Source organism: Amphibalanus amphitrite, unplaced genomic scaffold, assembly GCF_019059575.1.
Source record: "Amphibalanus amphitrite isolate SeventyFive unplaced genomic scaffold, NRLGWU_Aamphi_draft 000569F_arrow, whole genome shotgun sequence".
Taxonomy (NCBI): Eukaryota; Metazoa; Arthropoda; class Thecostraca; order Balanomorpha; family Balanidae; genus Amphibalanus; species Amphibalanus amphitrite.
Genome location: NW_024882063.1, coordinates 30539 through 50108, shown reverse-complemented (window position 1 = coordinate 50108; position 19570 = coordinate 30539). Strand labels below are relative to the sequence as shown.

The 19570-nt window shown below is 50.6% G+C and overlaps 1 protein-coding gene across 1 annotated transcript in view; it reads left to right on the top strand.

Moving 5' to 3' along the window:
- LOC122394040 (F-actin-monooxygenase Mical-like) overlaps positions 1–19304 on the top strand; it is a 60355-nt gene extending 41051 nt beyond the window's left edge. Inside the window, exons 20-28 of the mRNA XM_043390591.1 lie at positions 127–263; positions 4065–10656; positions 10883–11103; positions 11359–11479; positions 13287–13383; positions 13782–13894; positions 14161–14340; positions 15107–15221; positions 17837–19304. Coding sequence (XP_043246526.1) covers positions 127–263; positions 4065–10656; positions 10883–11103; positions 11359–11479; positions 13287–13383; positions 13782–13894; positions 14161–14340; positions 15107–15221; positions 17837–17927 — 7667 coding nt within the window. The 3' untranslated portion in view covers positions 17928–19304. The remainder of the gene's footprint in view (positions 1–126; positions 264–4064; positions 10657–10882; positions 11104–11358; positions 11480–13286; positions 13384–13781; positions 13895–14160; positions 14341–15106; positions 15222–17836) is intronic.
- The last annotated feature ends 266 nt before the right edge of the window (positions 19305–19570 follow it).

The window sequence follows — 19570 nt, the reverse complement described above, 5'->3', positions numbered from 1 at the left end:
ATCATGCCTAGCCCGCTTTATGCTTAACGTAGCCTCGATGGAAGAAATATCCTTGTGTTCATGAATTCCCACGTTTGTTTTCAAAGTGTAGTGACTAGTGACCCCTTCACAACTCTGCCCGTACAGCCTCTGACACCGGCCACCAGTCGGAGACAGAAGAGGAGGTATCTGAGCGGCTGAGACGCAGGGCTGAGGACGGTCTGACAGAGCACGTACTGCGGTCCAACAGTCCCCGGAAACGGACCAACGGCCAGGGACCTCAGGTGAACAACACTCGGAGGTTCGGGCGACAAGGGGAGCCTCATAACTACCCCGCTAGTCGTGACGTCAGTATGCCATTAACTCATAGCGGGCTGCGGGGTCAGCATTGCAGGCCAGTTCCATCTTCCTGAGGTTTTGCTCAGCTGTGCAGTGCACACTGACGGCAAATTGTGTCCTTTGCTATATTTTCATGAAGTTTTGCTTGCATAGTATTTTGTAGACAATGTTTGTACCGCGAAATCTTCATATATGTATCTTGTAAGCTGTCTAATCCCTTTTTGTGAAGTTCGTTCCCATCTTTACGATAAACTAACACTACTACCTTCGCTTTTCATTTCAGTATTGTCTCAGCCAGCCCACAGCGCAGAAAGATCACTACAAATTATCCGATTTACTTTTCCCAGTACGCCGTCGCCGCCACAGCTTATAGCATTGCTACATCCCTATCCCAGTATCCATGTATGCTCTCTTTTTCATTGCATTGATTTAACCCACGAGCCGCTGGGGGGGGCATAAAGTTGCCCCCCCTTTACGTTTTGTGAAATATCTCCGAAACCTGATGAGCTACGAACGTGAAACTTGGCATAGCTTCAAATGAATACCTAGGCAATGTTTGAGGAAAGTTTGGTGGTTGTAGCACCTAAGATGACGTCACAGTGACGTCATAAAGTTTTGCCGTTTTCTGATATGGACCGTTTCTGATGACGCTGAGCATGAAACTCAACTGTAAATGAACTAGACAGCACCTGCTGTCATCCTAAAACATCTAACTACACTTCCATCTAGTTTCTGACCAATAATTGACCGTTTATATTCGGTCCCATATATCTGATGTATCGTGAGGAATATGAGAGTCGCAAATCTATAATTTCACTTCTGACGTCACTGTGACGTCACTTCAAATGGGATCGACACCAAATTTGGACACAACCTCGGCTAGGTATTCAGAAAGATGTGTGCAAAGTTTCGCTTCTCTATCTCTTCGCGTTGCGACGATATCGTCGCAGAAGTAAAGGGGGGGCAACTATATGCCCCCCCCCCCCCCCCCAGCGGCCGGCGGGTGGCGCGGAGGCCCAGCGGCCGCCGGGTTAAATGAAAAGTGATTTAGACAATCTGAAAACCAATGAATCATATTTTATAGTGAGGGCAAATTGGCAGGGTATTATTTAACCGTTACCCGGTTATCGAAAAAGCTTAACAAACATTTTTAAGTTTTCCCCTGTTGTGGATGATTGTGGATTGTAGATGGTGCCACTGCGTCTGAAAAGCAGAAGTCTGCTTTCTTTACTTGTGTTTTGTACATATTTTTCCGAAGCATAAATTCTGTTGCTCATATGAATATTTTAAGTAATTAACAAATCACATGCAATTTTGATTCGTTCAAATGCCCCTCTATTCTTTTCTATCGTTGCTCTTTTTACCTGAAACGGTTCTTCAAAAATCAGCGAGTTTGCAGGTGACACGGCATGTAGCTACGGCATGTTTGACGTTTTCATATTGTAATTTGGTGTCCTGTACTGACTGCCTATCGCCGATGTTTAATTGTTTGCATCTTTGGTGCCCGGTTTGATGAGATTAAAAACACAAGTGTGACTAAATTGAAGTGCAACCAAGTACAATGCTTACAAAAGACGTCAGCATATTAGTTCCTCTACGCGGATGGCATGCTCCATTATTCCTTCTGAATAACCGATTTATTACCAGGATGCCACACTGTTACCTATTTATAGTTTTTAATTTGTTGTCATTCTAAAAACGCACTATGCCGTTCTGTTTGGCACAAGTAGCATTATGATGTGGGCACCTGCCAAGTGCCTACGTTTCCACAATTCGATATCGCCCAACACATGAATTACGTAAACATTGATACATTCGATTGTATCAATCGAAAACCGAATTGATGAGCGTAATTGTACGTTTACCAGCTGTAATGGAACAGAAAACTGGCTCTCCGAGAAAACCTCACCCCTTTTATACCAAGCACCTTTTTCAAAATTATGTCACTTTGTAGCTCCGTCACAGTATATCTTTTTTTTTTTTTGCTCGCATGGACCCTTGGCTTATGTTGTTGGTGTGTTGGGTGTGGTGTTATGGGGCGCACAGCAATGAGGCTATATGGCGGCATATGTCATGCTCGTATTTTAAATAGCATGTCACCTGCATGCTATGCAGCAGTTTGCCAATATGTCGTCTTTTTTTGTTGATTTATCTGCAACATAACATCTTGCATTCTAAGAAATAACTTGCCGTGGCATAATAAGCGCTTCTAGCATGTTTTGCCCGTAATTACTGTCGAGCTACTCGATACGCTCAAAGTGCATACGATTTTTTCTTCGTTAATTGCTGTTAACTTCGAAATGGTCTAGTTCAGGGGTCGGCAAATGGTGGGGCATGCCCCCTTTGGGGGTAATGGAGCCCTTTCGGTGGGGGTAATGAGGGATTCTGAGAAAGCCTATCTTTTTAGAGTTTGTAGCTCCAGTGATGGAGCAATCGTGACTGTTGCATCCCAGGGTTCAAAGATTAGCCCAGGCCAAAGGCACAGCAGTCAGCACACATTGATTAGATACCAATTTTCACGTACCTGCTCGCCTCACCATCTCACCCCTCCGTACAGTCGTACAAAAGCAGCTGCAACTTTTGACCGTCTCCCGTCTGTTGGCGTTTCAACAGCCGCTAACGTAAGGGGGAGGAGTCGATCGGACCCCCGCGGCCTCTCGGACTCTGATATGGAGCTGTGCATAAAAAAGACGAGCGTGCTACCCATGACGATAGGAAGCCGCTGCTGCCCATTTTTAAGGTCCTTGGTCATTCTGTCTCATTCAAGAGGGCAATGACAAGTGTCGAGAAAATCGGGACCCGCTATAACTCCTTGAAGTGAGAGTTTATGGCTCAAGATGATCTCCAGAAAAAGCTCATAAGCCAACGGTCATTATGGGTTCAGAGGCCAGTTTAACCAACAGAAAAATAGCCGCCTGCCGGAATTTTTGCCTAAAGATCGTTTCACATATGGAGCGTAAGCGGTACAGCCCTATCCGCTTACAAACCCATCGCGTTTACGCTCCGTATGTGAAGCGGTCTTGAGGCAAAAATTCCGGCAGGCGGTTATTTTTCTGTTGGTAAAACTGGTCTCAGGTCATGATATTTTCCGGGCTGGTAAAAAAAAATATGATGGGCTCGAGGGTACAATTTGGTCGTGATCCAATGCCTTTTACGTGAGCTTTTAACGCAAAACCACCCGCCGCCCCTATACGTACAAGGGTTAAATGGGATATAGCATAGGCGGCGGAACGGGGAGGGCACCGGGGCACCGTGCACCATTTGATTTTTGCATTTTAACATTAGCCCTATGGGCGTTGCATGGAAAGAATGGGACCAAAAGTCAGCAGTGCCCCCCCCCCCCCTCCCCTCCCCCTTAATTGATATAGGCATTAGGATATTAGGATATAGGATATAGGCATTAAATGTTTTGTGGAGGAAGTGTCATGTTTTAAACTTGATGCATTGGAAATGCACAAATACCCAAAGAGTTCCAGGACTGTATGGAATTTCAGTAAACTTGGTTGTGTCAGCAATGGGGTCTGATAGGTGGGGGTAATGGCCCTGCCTGGCGCCCAAAAAGGGGGCACGACCCCGAATGACCTGCCGACCACTGGTCTAGTTGATTGAATGTCATGATAGACGCTACCTAGCTTCTTTCATTAATGCAGAACATTGTCACCATATTCCGAATTATTGCCATCATGTCGCAGCACCTTAAACCGCTTCAGTTTCACTAATGACGCCCTGCCCCTCTCCTCCGGCAGGTCTCTGGGTCGGAGCGCGTCTCCCAGTCCCGCCGCTCGGCCGGCGATTCCTCCTCGGCCGCATCCGACACGGAGATCGAGCTGCGCCCTCCGTTTCCTCCAGCAGCGGCGCCCCGGATCGTCGTTCAGGACACCGAGCGACCTCCGGATCCGGATCCCGAACTGCCCGAACTCCGACCGGAGCCTATCGGAGCCGAGCGGGACTCGCACGGATCCGGCTCCGGGTCTGGCTCCGGAAAACGCCAGTCGAGTCAGGAGCGCAAAGCTGCGGATGTAGGCAGAGGAGGCGAGAAAGAGAAAGGAAAACAAAAGTCGCCAAGAAAGGATATCGGGAAGAAAATTACGGGGTCCATCCCTGTTTTAAAAAAGCCGGTATCGTCGCTCATCGGGAGAGGTGTTGGAAAACCTGCTTCGGGGAAGACGGTCACCACTGCAAGGGTCAGTGTGAGCACACTGGTGCAACAGAAGCCAAACAAAACCACCTTCGCGACTTCCGAAGATGCCGCTGCGAAACCGACACGAGACATCAGGCGAAACTCCGCACAGCGGTCGCGTCCTCCGGCGAGCGATTCCGCGGCGTGGCGGAATTCCGCCGAGCTGAAACGCCGGTCATTGGTCAGTTCTCCGTCCTCTACACCGGCCGCTGTGAGCCCAGCAAGGTCCCGCTCAGCCGCCGACCTGGGCTCACGCATCGGCGCCGCGACGGGTCGTGTCAATCAGGGCCAGCAGGCAGCTAAAAATGCGGCGAACGAGGGAACAAGGAAACCAGCAGCTACCCGGCAGCCTTCAGCTGAGGTGACGCGTCCGTCTGCGAGCAAACTACCCACTCGACCTCAGCCAGCTCCAAGAGTGTCCGTCACTAACGGAGCGCTGAGACCGGTGGCAGCTCGCCGTACCTCTCCACCGGAGAGGAAAACCTCTGCACCGGCAAAACTCATGACAGAGAAAGTCGAGGGTGCAGTGGAGCAACCGAATCTGAAAGCTGATACAGGAAAGTTGGGCAAATCGGCGCCGATTCGGCGGGGAAGCGGTGGAAATCGCGTTGCGGCTATCGCGGCCAGAGATCGAGTGCGACGCCAGGTGAAGGAGAACCTGATGAAGCAGCGGATGGCACGGAAGGCCAGAGAAGAGGCCAACAAGTCGAACGGTAGGCGATCTGGAGCGCAAGGACGGCGTGATCGGGAGGTTGGAGCTACGTCAGACGCGACTCGATCGGATGATGTGGACGTCGGTTCCACAAGAAAGGAGAGCGAGAGCAGGGTTTCGTCTGAAGAGTGGGATGATGGAGAAAAGCGCCGCAGACGGGGCTCTACAGGGAGAGACGACGACGTGATGTCTGGATCCAGTGAGGGACGGGACGCCACTTATTTGAGAACCCGCAAGAATAGAGCTGATAAATTGTCCAGTCCAGACAAGCTGTCTTCCAGTGCCGAGGCAGACAGTGCAAGCGAGGCAATATCTGGCTGTGAAACCAGCGTAGAAGTGCGCCTGCCGGGACCAGACGACGATGCGGCCATGCATTCGAGTGAAGAGGAGAGCACACATTCTGAGCGGGAGGTCAGGAGAAATCACGAATCAGACGGACATGCTAGCTCCGTTGAGAGTGGCAGCAACATTCGCTCAAAGGGCAAGGGAGAACACTCAAGGGACTCAAGGCATTCCCATGAAAACATTCCTAAGAACCTCAGTGATTTGGATGTGAGGGACCCCTTAGAAGATGATGTAGACGACATTCATCTGTCACTCTCTGGTGCCGAAGAGTTTGATGATGTGGCTTTAGAGCAGCGCTGGCGTCAAATGCTTGGTAATGAAGATGAGCTGATGGAAACTGAAAATATTGATACAAAGCCTCAGAGAAGTCTGAGTAGTGCTCAAAATGCCGAGGAAGCTACAATTTTGAACGTTCCAGTCGACTATCACCGCCAAAGCGATACTGAAGGTGAGGAGAATGTTTCGCCTATAACTCCATCCGAGCCTGAAGATCAACAAGAACGTACCGGCGAAGGAGACACTTTCCTCGAGTTTGACGCTCTCCTGAATGACGTAGATGTAACCAATCTGGAGCGAGGTTTCGACAATATATGTGACGACGGTGACTACGATGAAGAGCTCTCAGAAGAAGACGAAAGCTCTGGTCGGGAAAACGTCACCATCACCGAAGTTACAGCCAATGGTAAGGAGCAAACCGACGACGAAGCGTCTTTTACTGAATTGGAACGTAGAGTTTCACCGAGCGGCAATGATCACTTCTCTTCCCATCACAGCAACGCTGCGTCTGATCTGTCAGACGTTGACTCCTACACTTATCATGACGAAGATCTCTACGACCGGCCGTCCACTGATCGCAACCTTTATCCTCCCGGGTCTCCAGAACACGCCGAAGATACCGCGTGGGTGACCGCCGACTCCACCGCTCTGGACTCCAGAGAGGCCCCGGAGTCGGGCGACGAAGAGACTGCCTGGCAGACGGCAGAGTCTACGTCGCTGGATACTACGCCCGCAGAAGTTTCGAGGAATGAAAGTGGTTTGCGACCGGAGGAATGTGCTCTTCCACCTGATGAGAAATCAATGTCAGAGGAGGACGAAAAAGAGCCGGCTCGGAAGGCATTCAGTGGACACGAAGATGCTTTGTTTTCGGACCAGGAAAATCGAATTCTAAAATCGGAGCGAGACGAAGAGCAAGCGAATGGTACAGCTTCTGAAGAAGCGGTTTTAAAGAAATCGCCACAATTCAAACTGGACGAGAGTTTCATCACCTTCCGCCGCCGACGTCGGGTATCTCCACCAGTTCGAGAAGTTTCGCCTGCATTGCGTGACTCCTCGCCAGATGCAATCGAATCTCACGAAGAAGTGCCATCACCAGCTGCAGGTTCGACGGCTTCACCTCCTCCCATCATCGACCTAACACAAGACAGTCACGAACCAGCAGAGACCGAGCGGAAGATCGTTACCGACCCTGAGAGAATCGAAGCGAGCATGGAGTTCAACCAACAATGGGTGGATGAATGGAGAGAGGTGGATGAAACGGTTTCAGGCTGGATGTCTGAGGCAAGGCGGGAACAACGGATAGAGGCGCAGGCTCCTGAAGAAAGAAGAGAAACGCAGGTTCCGGAAGAGAGGAGAGGGTCACATGGGCTGAGAGATGAGAGAAGGTCACAGTCACCAGAAGAACGGAGAAGCGCGCAGATGCCGGAGAAACGGAGGATACAGACGTCAGAGGGATTTAGAGAGGCGGAGTCACCGAAAGAAAGGCGGGAGACGCAAGTTCAACAGGAACAAAGGTCTCCGACGCCGGAACGGAGAAGGACGGAGACGCCGGAGGATCTGTCCATAGAGATGGAGCCTGATGTGGATGAAGTTATTGTAACAGAGACACGGCCAGTGATGAGCGAAGAACCACATGTGAGACCCACCGCAGCTGAAGCGACCATGGATGAAGACGAAAGCGTTTCATGGGAGGATATGGTTTCAACAGCTGATGAGATGAGCTCTGAGGGAGGCTCTAAGGTCGATGATCGGGGGCCTCATGAGCAGTCTGAAACCACGGAAGTCACCGAATCCAAGGCGAGTGAAGCTCAGCACATTGTTGTCAGCGACGAACTGAGCAACATCCCAGCTAAAAGGGAACGAATGAATGTGCTTCCATCCAAGTTGAATGAAAGTGACGCATTCAGCCCTCTCAGCACTTCAGCGGAAGATTCACCAAAGCACGATGTTTTGCCGGAACTGAGGCTGTTTGGTGGAGACGAGACAACTGAAATCGTTTCGAGCCGGAAGCGGTCATCAGAGAAGAGTGCAAACTCTAAAGCACCCACACTCAGTGAGAGAATAAAATCCGTCGAAGAAAATAGTGCGGTACAAACTGTTGCCAGGTCCAACGAAACTAGACCTGTTCGTGATTCTGTGAGAGCCGGACTGGTAGCGTCTGCACGCAGTAAAGCCAAGATTCCAGATCAGCCGTCCACAAAGGGACCTGGAGCCACGAGCACTCCACTGGCATCTTCTCGGCCGCCGCTCACTTCTCTCCCCACGCCGATCACAAATACAGAACAGACCCCAGAACCTCCTGTCTCTTCTGCTCTCTACCGGCTCATCCACCAGACTCCCAACACTGAGCAGAGTCCAGTGTGGGAGTGGGAGACGCCGCCCATCCCCCGACCACCGCCAGCCACCCGACCACCTCCGATCCCGGTCAGTGAGCTCGAACCTCAGCCCTCGCCAGGACCGCCACCGGTCTCGGTCAGTCAGACGCCGGAGAGGAAGGGTGTCACGCAGCCGCTGCCTGCTCTGTCCGCTCCCGCTGCGGTCCTGGCGGCGACTGCTGTTGGCGCTCCGGCAGCTCCAGTGCCGGTGGCAACTCCCACGACGTCGCCTGTTACAGTTCCAGTGGCGACTCCTGCGGCCCCTGTACCGGCGGCTCGCTCCAGCGCTCGTATTTCCCCGTCAACTTCTACACAACTCTCTGCGGCCTCTGTAGTGTCCACCGTGACGCCGGCTTCTTCTGTGTCTTCTCGAGTGTCTTCAGCACCACAAGCAGCACCAGCGGTGCCGACCCCCGGCGCTGTCCCGCCCGGTCTACCGGACTTCCCACTACGGTCAGCCTACGTCAGTGCTGCCGTGCAGAAGACGAGGCCGGCGCCTGTTCGGGTATCTCCTCTGGCAAGAATTTGGCCTCCAATCACCAGCGCAGATGCGGCCACTGCGTTGTCCTGTTTGACATCGAAAGTAGCCTCAACTGTTACCACTGCTCCATCAGCCACATCGGCTGTGCCCGGGTCGATTGTTTCCCCCGTCTCGCCCACCTCGCCCACTACACGAACGACCCCCGCTGTAGTTTCATCGCGTGCAAAACCCACCAGACCCACCTTACCGCCGCTGCCCCTGTCATCTACAACTCCCGACACGGGCAAGAATGTTCGTGCTGCTCCCAGGAGTACAGCAGTCACGACTACACGATTTACATCTACAACGCCTGCCGCTTTCCCATCACCAACGGTATCTTCATCTCCTCTTACCCCAGCCTCACCCACCAAGCATTCGGCTCCTTCCGCCCCAGCCACTCCGCCCATCCCTGTCCCACCGAGTACCCCCACATCTCCCTTCGCACCTACCACCCCACTCGTCCGGCCGCCCCGCGCTGCACAGATCCGAGTATCTCCTCTGGTGGAGGAGGTCAGCGCGAGACTGCTGCGGCGCGGTGCCACCGAACCCTCGCTGGTTCTTCCTCCCCGTTCGGCGCTCTCCGGAGCCCCAATGCGGCTCTCCAGGCTTCCAGAAGACCTGGCTCAGACGACGTCACAGGAGCCGGCGCAGGAGAGACCGCCAGAGGAAAGCCTGATTCGTGATCTTGTCCTGAGTCGCGTTCGACGCTCGCCAGAGAAACAGATCAGGAAGAGGGTGACCTCCCCGGCACTGCTGGGGACGTCGGGACCGAGTGTACGCCCGCTGCCGCCGCCGGTGCCGAAGAGTGACGTCGAAGAGAATGGAGAACCGGAGGAGGAAGGAGAAGTCATCCCGCCGCCTCCGCTGACGGCGACAAGACGGCTGATGCCACCCGCTCCTCCGCCTATACCAACGTCTGAGGAAGGGAGCCAGCCGGAGGCAAGCGATGTGACTGAGAAGAAGAAGCCAGACGTGGGAGCTGAACAGGCGCAAGCGGCAAAGCACAACATCATCGATTTCAGCCCCGTGGTTCCGTTCATCGATGATTCTCCATCAGCAGTGCAGGACGATGAAACTAAGACAACACCAAGTACAACACATGAGCCTGTGTCTGAGACTGCAGACGAGCCTCCCCACCAGCTGGAGAGGGTGGATCAGCCGCCGCCACTGCCGGACAAGACACGAGGCTCGGCACGACTCTCCCTTATCCCTGCCGCAGCTCGTGCCCTGTTCTCGCCTCCCCGTAGGCCTCCACGGGCCAGCGACCAGCGCACCCCGCGCCGGAAGAAGCACAGTGCTGCGGATAGGAAGGCCGTGCTGTCAATGCCTCCTGATGTTGGTGGGACGATGGCCATTGCCGGAGAGGAGCTTAGGCCTGTGTCTGATCTGCATGGTTCACTGGAAAGTGAAACATCGGCGCTGGGTGTGTCGTCGAGACTGGAGAGTCCATCCACCACGAAGAAAGCACATTCAGCAGATCTCAAGTCGATGGCTGCGTCTCCAAATCGTAAAACGGCGTCCTCAACACCGGCACTAACCGCGGTATCATCTACCGACACAACTCCGGCTGTGTCTGCGGCCGACCTCTCGAATAAAAAACTGTCGCCAGAGCGAGATACATCGCCCAATGGTAAATCTCATCCATCACAGCCATCAATTGCTTCTCCAGGGTCGGTGGATTCTGGTGGCATATCACCTCCCAAAGACGAGTCTAGCGATCTGCTCTCGACAAGTAGAACCGGTGAACCGGCCGAGCCTTCCACCCAGGAGCAGACTCAGGAGACTGCACCCGATGGTAAAGATGGGAAGGCGTCTGGATCGCGAGTGGCGCTCACCGAACCATCCACGCCTACTACTCGAAAGAAGAAGGAATCCTCCGATCTGAAGAAGAAAAGGGAGAGACGGCGAAGCATCATACAGACCATTTCAGGTGAGTGAGCTGGCAATGCGATGTTGAACCTCTTCAAAGAGAATTACGAGCGCCTTGGTTATCTTAAAACAGTAGATTTTAGCACCATTTGTATAATTACGAGTTCCCCGATAAATGTCGTTTCATATAGTTTTATTACCAGCATTGAGAAGCGTAAGAGGCTTATGTCTTATGCACATTGCACAGGTTTGGTGTTGCATGTCATTATGTCATCTTATTTTTGCAGACATGTTCCGACATTCAACTGACAAGAAAGAAAAGGACAAAGAGAAGGACGACGGGCCGGACTCCAGTCTTCCCTCTAAGAAGGAGGTGGCCGCGGCGGTGGCACCCTCTCCTCCCTCCGCGACAGACGTCTCTGCGTCTCCCAGCCCGTTAGCAGTGGCGGCAGGAGTTAAACAGACTCCGCTCCGTAACCGGCTCGGACTGCGCTTCAGGAAGAGCAAGGTCGGTGATCAACAATGTTATTAAAACTTAGTCATCGCTTTTGTGTAATGCTGCTTTGTGCTCTGAACTGTATAAAACTGGAGTATCAGCTATGTCAACAATAGTCCTTGACGTGTGAAGCTACTTTTCAAAATTTGTTCGTATGTAACTTTGAAATAAAATGTACCGGATCCAGGCTATCGGACTTCGCGATTTGAAGCGTAACCCCCGACATAAACTCTATTTTATGCAACTACGCTCTCCGCCCTCTCCCAGGACAAGGACAAGAAGCTGTCTGCGTCGCCGTCGCTGTCGCCGCCAGGAACGCCGGTGTCTGCCGACGTTACAGACAGTCCGTCCATCACCGACGCCGTACAGCGGTCACAGGCGGCTCCAGGTAACGTTTTGCGCCGTTTGGGGCGTGCCGGTCCGGTTTATCATAGTCTGTGTTTATTATATTATTTATTATATTATAACCTTTATTTATTTCTATTACATTATAGTTTATTATAGCATTTATTATAGTCTGTGTCCCGTCCGCGATTGCGTGGTACGATGAAAAATGTTTGTCATTGCATCCTGACGCGTCTATAGAATATATCATGTAATTGGCTAAATGTTGCGGAGCATCGTGGTTTCTAGTTCGTGCGATGGGTATTCTGGACTAAGGGACGTTGCGGCGTTAAAGAATCTGAGCTGCTCTCAATCAATTAGTCCCCAACAATTTTATTGTCTGTAGCAATGTACGACAGATCTTACCTCATTTCAACCAAATTCAGGCCTGCTCACACCCCACTTGATTCCTTCACAGATCTACGTTGTATATTTAGCGTCGCAAATTGATCCAACAACACACTACCACAAACATTCTTTACGATTCACTATCACATACCAACGGAATGGATTCGTGGTTCTAATGTCTAATGATAAGCGTGTTAAACCTGTAAGACATCTATTACGGCGAACAGGCTCGACATTTGTGGCGACCTTTCTCGATGAAACGTAAACGTGCACCGTTACTTGTCACTTAATCGCACTATACGGCCCGCTCGGCATGCATCATAGATGAACCATCAGCTGACAATCGATGAGGGTTCCCTGTCGACGGCAATAAAATATCCCTTCAATTATGTTTCAATTATCTTTGACAAGGAACGACCCTGTTGTTCCGAGGACCGACATCGCTGGCATGCATTAATCGATCTATCGAGACAGTTTGCTGTCCTATGATTCCGCTCTCTTTGTGACCTTATGTGACCAGGGTTGGCAGGGGGTGGCAAAAACTGGTTTTTGCCAGTGGTTTTAACCGGTTTAAACCGGCTGGCAGAAACCCTGGTGGCAAGAACTGGCAAAAACTGGCTAAAACTCAGATGGCCAAACCTACAACGCTTCTAGTTAGGAATGGATTTGAAATGTACAAATGTATTTCTGGTAGTTATATAGATGCACTAAACATTCTAATGCTGCCTCATTCTTATCCCTGCTTAAAATGTCTATGCATGTCGGTAGACATCCACAACGGAACGTATTTCCATGTAGGGGAGAGTGGGGCAAGACAGCCACGGTAAGTAAGGTGCCATGCGGTGCCGTGCGCATATCAGTGGCAGATGCCCCTTCGCACTTCTGATTGTGCAGGACTCACCCAGTCACCCTTGCACTGGCTCATTTGTCACCCCACTAAAAGGCATCTTACTAGCTCCTTATGGAAAGCCCATGAAAATGTTTGAGTTATGAAGCATTTCAATGGTCAATGTCACTTCTGTTTGAAAGCATAAAGCTTTCACCGAATTCTCCTTAAAATGCTTCATGTTCAAATTCATGTCCAAGCATAGCATTGTGATATTTCTTAGTTTTTGCCACTTTTTGCCGGTTAAAACCGGTTTAAACCGGCAAATGGCATAAACTAGTTTTTGCCGGCAAAAATGCCAACCCTGTATGTGACCCTGCGACCCCCATAGCCCTCCGCCCTGGTCATTCGAGTGATATCGTAACTTTTGTGAGGCCGGGCAAGTCTAATCGGCTGACCCCATTGACCCCAGTCCCTCCTGACCGCGTGACCGCTGTATGACCTCGTTAACCCTAATGTGACCGCACTGAGTTATTTGTGACCCCACCGACCCCTGTGACCTCGCTGACCCCTGTGTGACCCTGCTGACACCACTCTGAACCTGCGTGACCCCACTGCCCCTGTTCCGTGTCATCAGAGGCCAAGGTGACCCCGAGCGGTCGCTCGTCGCCCGAGGGGACCCTGTCGCGTCGGTCTCGGTCGGGCCGAGCCGCCCGCCACTCCGAGATCAGACGGTAAGCTGGTTAGATGTCACAGATTAACACAAAGGCGCCAGTGAAATACTAATGTGTCCAATATAGCTAGGGCATGTGTCTGGAACAGTGGTCACGTGGGTTGGTCATGATGGGGTCAAAAGGGATTGAGCCAAGTAGCTGCCGGGTCATTGGGGAGTTTTCATAGTAAATCCAGCCTCGTCAATCTGGAGCCTAGCTACACAACCCGCTTTCTTACAAAGTTTTTGAGTCGTCACGCTGAATCATCAGAAGACAACGTGACTGGGCGCCTCCATGCCCTCCATACCGACGTGCCCACGTGCCTCTATGCTCTATGACATAGAAGTTCCATCTTACAATGTTGACCCTATTCTGCCTCAAAGTGCCCGCTGACTGTGTCTTCCGCGACCCTTTGACAGCCAGCAGCGTGCTCAGGAGCTGCAGCGACAGCTGGGCGAGGTGGAAGTCCGACAGCAGGAGCTGCAGCTCTGTGCCGACGAGCTGGAGAAGACCATACGAGGCGAGACCAGCGGTGAGTCGGATCGTGATGCGACGGTGCAACGTGTCATGTGTGAGTCGGCCCGTGGAGATTTGAGCAAGGTGTCATCAACGTTCTTTGGCCGGGGAGATATTCAATAACAGCTGGATTATTAGATAGCTAAGTACTTATTTCCTTACAAGCAGGGATTAGCGTTGTATGGTTTTACTCAAATACATCTTATTCCGCTGTGTGGAGACTTATGTTTGAACCCCGTTTGCTCACCCCTACCTCCTCCCTTCCCTCTTCCTCCCTCTCAGACGGCTGCGGTGAGCTAACCGATGACGCTGCCCTGATGCGCGACTGGTTCGCCCTGGTTCACGAGCGGAGTCTCCTGGTGCGCCGAGACCAGCTGCTCCAGCTGCAGCTTCAGGAGCTGCAACTGGAGGACCGCCACGACCGGCTGCAGCTCGAGCTGAGGGAGCGCATGGCTTCGCCCGGTACGTATTAATATATGCTGTGTTGGTTGGTACACTAATGTGTGTTGAAGTGTTTGGTGTGTCTGATAGCTTCAATTTGCTGCGGCGCTATGTGCAGAGTTCAGACATTAGCAATCTAATACCAATTCAGAACCGGCGACGTTGGTCATGTGTAGGTTGCGGGACGATGGACAAAACAAACCACGTTTGCATACGAACCTGAAGCAAAGTAATATTTTAGCCCTTGTTTCGTATAGATCTTAGAGTCCATACCGTTTAAGTAGCGGATCTATCGATTTTCAATAAATTCAGGCCATAGTTCACTGCCCAACAGTTTATCATCGCGGACTAGTCGCATTGTGACGCGCTACACGGTAAATTCCAGCAAGGGGGCTTACCATGATCGATTGTCATTAGGTGATTGTACTTGTTTGTTGATACTTAAGGTGGACGTATTGAATGCATGACGTCATGTGAGGCTGCTGCGTCATTGAAACGTGCTCAACTTTCTGCTTCCATAATGGCGAATGGTGTTTTATCCTGCCCTGTGTATGTTCATGCGTGGGCATACATAATTCTTCTAGTGGCCTATGTATGCATTTGACGCTTTATTCTGTGTTACGGATGGCGGACTTCGTGCTTGTCCATTATCCGCTGTCTACTGACTGCTATTCGCTTACTGACATCAAACGTAATCCACAAAGACAATCTACCCGTTCGTACACTATTGTTCAGAAAATCACCTGTCTGCTCCCGTCATCACGAATATGTCGTGTCCGTGTTCCAGAGCCGCAGAAGAGCGCCGAGGACATCGAGCGTGAGCGAGAGCTGGTGAACACGCTACTGGAGATATCGGACCAGAGGCGGGCGCTCCGGCAGGCCATGGATGCCGAACAGGACGCGTGAGTTTGCCACTCACTAACTCACTTAGTTACACTCACTCAATCACTCAATAAATCTCAGACCGGAGGCGGGCCCTCAGACAAGCCATGGAAGCCAGACGAACAGGGCGCGTGCGTTTGTCACTCAGCTCATTCAATAAGTCAATTAATAAATCGCTTGCGCAGTTTACTCATTCACTCACTCACTTACCTCGCTCACAAATGCTTTCTCATTGCTACTCATCTACTTATTTCGGAAAGCACTTTATCATTCATCGTACATGAGCTCAACTACCCTTCCTCATCCGTTCTTCCACTCGCTCACGCTCTCCATGATCCCTACCCCTATTATTTATCACACGCATCGCGAGATCATCCGTATCTCCTGTGATATAAAAAGGACGTAAATGAAGACGCATAAGTTGCAATGTACTTGATTGATGTTTCCTGTGTCGTTTGCTCGGTGGTATAGAAGGCTAACTTGCACATCATGTGCCACTTCCAATCATCTCGGCAATGTCATTTACCCGTTGTTTCTCCGGCTGTTTATAGGATCTTTGACTTGGTTCGGACAAGCGTAAGTTGAAATGGATATTCCAGCGAGCACAGATGTATAATGGAAATAGGCTATTAGCTAACAGGCATTGGATACGTAGGGGAGAGTGGGGCAAAGCGGCCACCCGGGGCAAAGCGGCCATCCATCGTTTTAGCCCTCCACAGCTGGCGTCAGTTCCAATTTATGATTTCCAATTATACTTCTCTTTGCGGTCGTTCGAATGAGCCAGACCGGGGTTTCAGGCCCATCGCCATTGTTCTGTGAAACACGGAAAAGCATTTCCTGCCAGGTTACCAATTATGTTTACAATTTTTAAATGTTATTTTATTCCATAACCGTTTGGAATTTTTATAAGCGTTTTTGTCCATGCATTGCGTGGTTATCGTACATGCCTTCTACCAATTTTAATGCTTTTTACCCCACTAATAGCTGAGCTGGAGTATTTTTGTCTCGGACGGTATGCGCGGGGCAAAGCGGCCGGGGCAAAGTGGCCAGCCCCCAATTGGCCATAAGTTGTTTCCATCTGGATAAAAACATTATTTATATTCAAATGTGTCGTCATGCATTCATCTTGGCCACTTTTCGGTTACATGAGTTACCAAATTATGCAATTAAATGTTTTTCCAAGAAAATTCTTTCTTTGTTTAGCAATAGGTGGGAAGATAACAAAGTAAACATCCATCTTCCCTTAAACCTTGTCACCATCAAATACCCTAGTCGTGCATGAGGCAACTATTCTGTTTCTCATATCGGGACTTGAGAAGTCGCCAGTGGCCGCTTTGCCTCAGGGATGGGGCAAAGTGGCCAATATGCTATAGGTTTAAAGTTTTGTCAATATCTCCCATATGTGAACGCCTTTAGAAATGAAACGCAGTTGGAATAAAAGACAATTTAATAGGGATCACATTGATATAGAAAGAATCTTTCCAAGTTTAAAAATCAAGCGTCGGCATCGTTAGAAACGTTAGGGTGGCCGCTTTGCCCCACTCTCCCCTATTTTGTTGGCTTCACGATATGTAGCTAGGACTAACCACGTAGAAGTGCACGCATTACCTCCCGTGTAGTGAACCCCTTGGGCAGTGCATGGAAATATGATCCACTTTGAAGGTTCTTTCAGTGTACCCATATGAGCGGCGTACTCGTGTGCGTTGTAACTCGTATTCGAAGTGATATCTTTCGAAATCTTTGAAACCGGCTTCTAGGTCGGACAGCCGTCCTGGTACGGACGGCTTTCTGACCGGGACGGCCGTCCGTATTAAATATTCGGCTGTATTCGTTTAAATATTCGCCTGCATGTGTTTTATTGATTTCCACCATGAGTTAGAAAGTCGGGCAAGACTGTTATGCATGATTGGTGTGCACTGTGCATACGTTACTTGGACTACTTGATTAAATTCCGTCCCCATGAATATGACACTGAGTTGGGGATTCTTTTGCATATTCTTACAGATTCTTTATCAGCACTCCTGTACTAGCTCCGCTATGTGATGGCTGACTGGTTACTGTATCATGCACAGTGAGGCCGTTGTGGTTTTTCCGTGTTGGTGTTTCATTTGTCACTCAAATTAGTGACGAGTTTTTTATGCTCATTCAAGATTTGTATCTGAATCATAAATGCCCGGATAGAGCAATGTTCCCGTTATCTTTACCAGTCCGTGACACCGTTCTAACATCACTCCCCGTTCCGTGGCACCGTTCAACACTGCTCCCTGGTGTGACACCCTTATAAAATGTCGCTTTGGCCCGTGCCGTTCTTATTTAAACCATTCCATGTACCACTCCTCCTGTGACATCGTTTTTGCATCACTTCCAATCCTATGACGCCGTTCTAACTCCAACCCACCGCCGCTCCAGGTCAGCCGTCGAGCGCCGCTCTACCATGCCCCATAACACTCGCTGTTTCAATGTTACTCTCAATAAACTATTGTTCCAACTCAAATCACCAGAGTGTCACCGTCCTAAAACCCCACCCGTCGCCACCCCTTTGACACCGTTCTAACTCGGCCGATCGCCTCTCCCGTGGCACTGTTTTACACCCCTCCAGCCCCCTCACCCCGTGACACCGCCCTTCTGTCGGCAGACTGCGGGCAGAGTGTGAGTCAGCGGAGGCGCGGCAGCAGCTACTGGCCGCTCCACCGGCGCCGGCCCTGCTGGAGGAGAGTACCGTCTAGTGGAGACGGTCGTTAGCGTTACACCGCACACTTTGGAAGGACGAAAAGACGTCGATTTATCACACGAAAAGCGTCATACCAGAGAAGAAAACGGGGCGCTGGTTAGCCACTGTGAATAGAAGCAATGCGATCGCTAAGATGATGATTGCAAGACTGCAGTGGCTCTTGCTACCAAAGCCGAGAAATAGTAGTGTGGTACTGAGTTGGCAAGATCACCGAGGGAAAGCTCATTGGTGTTGAATACTATGTAGAATGTCTGCATGCTTTGTTAGTGATTTATATTGCGCGCTTTTTGTAGGCATCATCTACCCTTCATCTGAATCAATTCGTTTGCTTATTTTTAGCAGTCGTGTACTTGCGTTTCGAAGCCACCGATTCAAGAACAACTCATTTACATTATGACGCTCTATCTTGTAAATCATGATCTCTTGCGATTGACATTCATATGCTGGCTTTTGTCACTAGCAACGGGACTTATGGGCATACCGCGAAAGTGCAGCTTTTGCGCGCATCAAATGCAATCGGGAAACTCGTACCAATAGCCATCTGCGGTTTCAGCCACACACACATTCTGTTTAACAGCTCTATCTCATAACGACGCCAGCTGCTGCTGTCCGCTACTATTTTCCGCGAGCTGTGCTTGTATATTATACAAGCACAGCTTACAATGTATAACCTTTAGGACCTACCTGGCTGGACCAGAGCTGAGAGGACAGCCTAGCGCTGTCGAGCCGGAATGATCTCTGTACTACCCGCGGCAACTCGACCGGAGGTCAACCAACACTGACCTCGGGGGTCAACGTTAACTGTTGGTCACTGTTGGTCGCACGGTGAAAGCGAACGGTGGACCGATGCTGTCGTACGTTACTTTGTTGATAGAGGCCAAACGGTGTGTTTGTGAGACCATTGTGCTTTCTGCAATTGAACTGCGGGCACCCCCAAGTTGTGCGGATGCTTTACTAACGAGTTCTGGGTCCATGTTGGAGTTCAGTGATCAACGCTGTGTCAATACCATACACTGAGCCGTTTGAAACGATCGATTGCATGTCCCGCTGATGCATGTATGTGATTGTGATAGACGATATTGAATGCCGACTCACTGTGATGGAACATGAAAAAGAGATTGGACTGGCAATAGACGGCTGCAGTCTTGCCAAATGAATGGGTGGCATTAGACACAGGCACTGGTTCAGAGCTTGCCATTTGTGGGAGCAGCAGGCTGCTATGTCCCGTTTGAGGGCCTGTGTGGATAGACCGTGGTGTCCTTATGTTGGATAAATATCTCATCCACTGACAACTGAGATAATTGTGTGAGTGAATGTGATTTTATATAATAGTTGGTAATTAACAGTGATTTAATACACGAGCTTTCTAGCAGTAGAGTTGGTTAGACCGGAAGAGCAGAATGTGACTGGTAGAGGCCTTCCCGTAGCTCAGTTTGTAGAGCGTGGGATTCCACCGTAGCTCAGTTGGTCGAGCGTGGGATTCCCGGCGGCGGGAGCCCGGGTTCGAGCCGCTTCCGCGCTCGGCATTGCGAGATCCCTGACGGGGATGGTCGGGGATTGGTGACACCGTAGCTCAGTTGGTGACAGCGGCCGCGGCCAGTTGGGGGCCCTCGCAGTAAGCTGCCCAGTCAAACATTT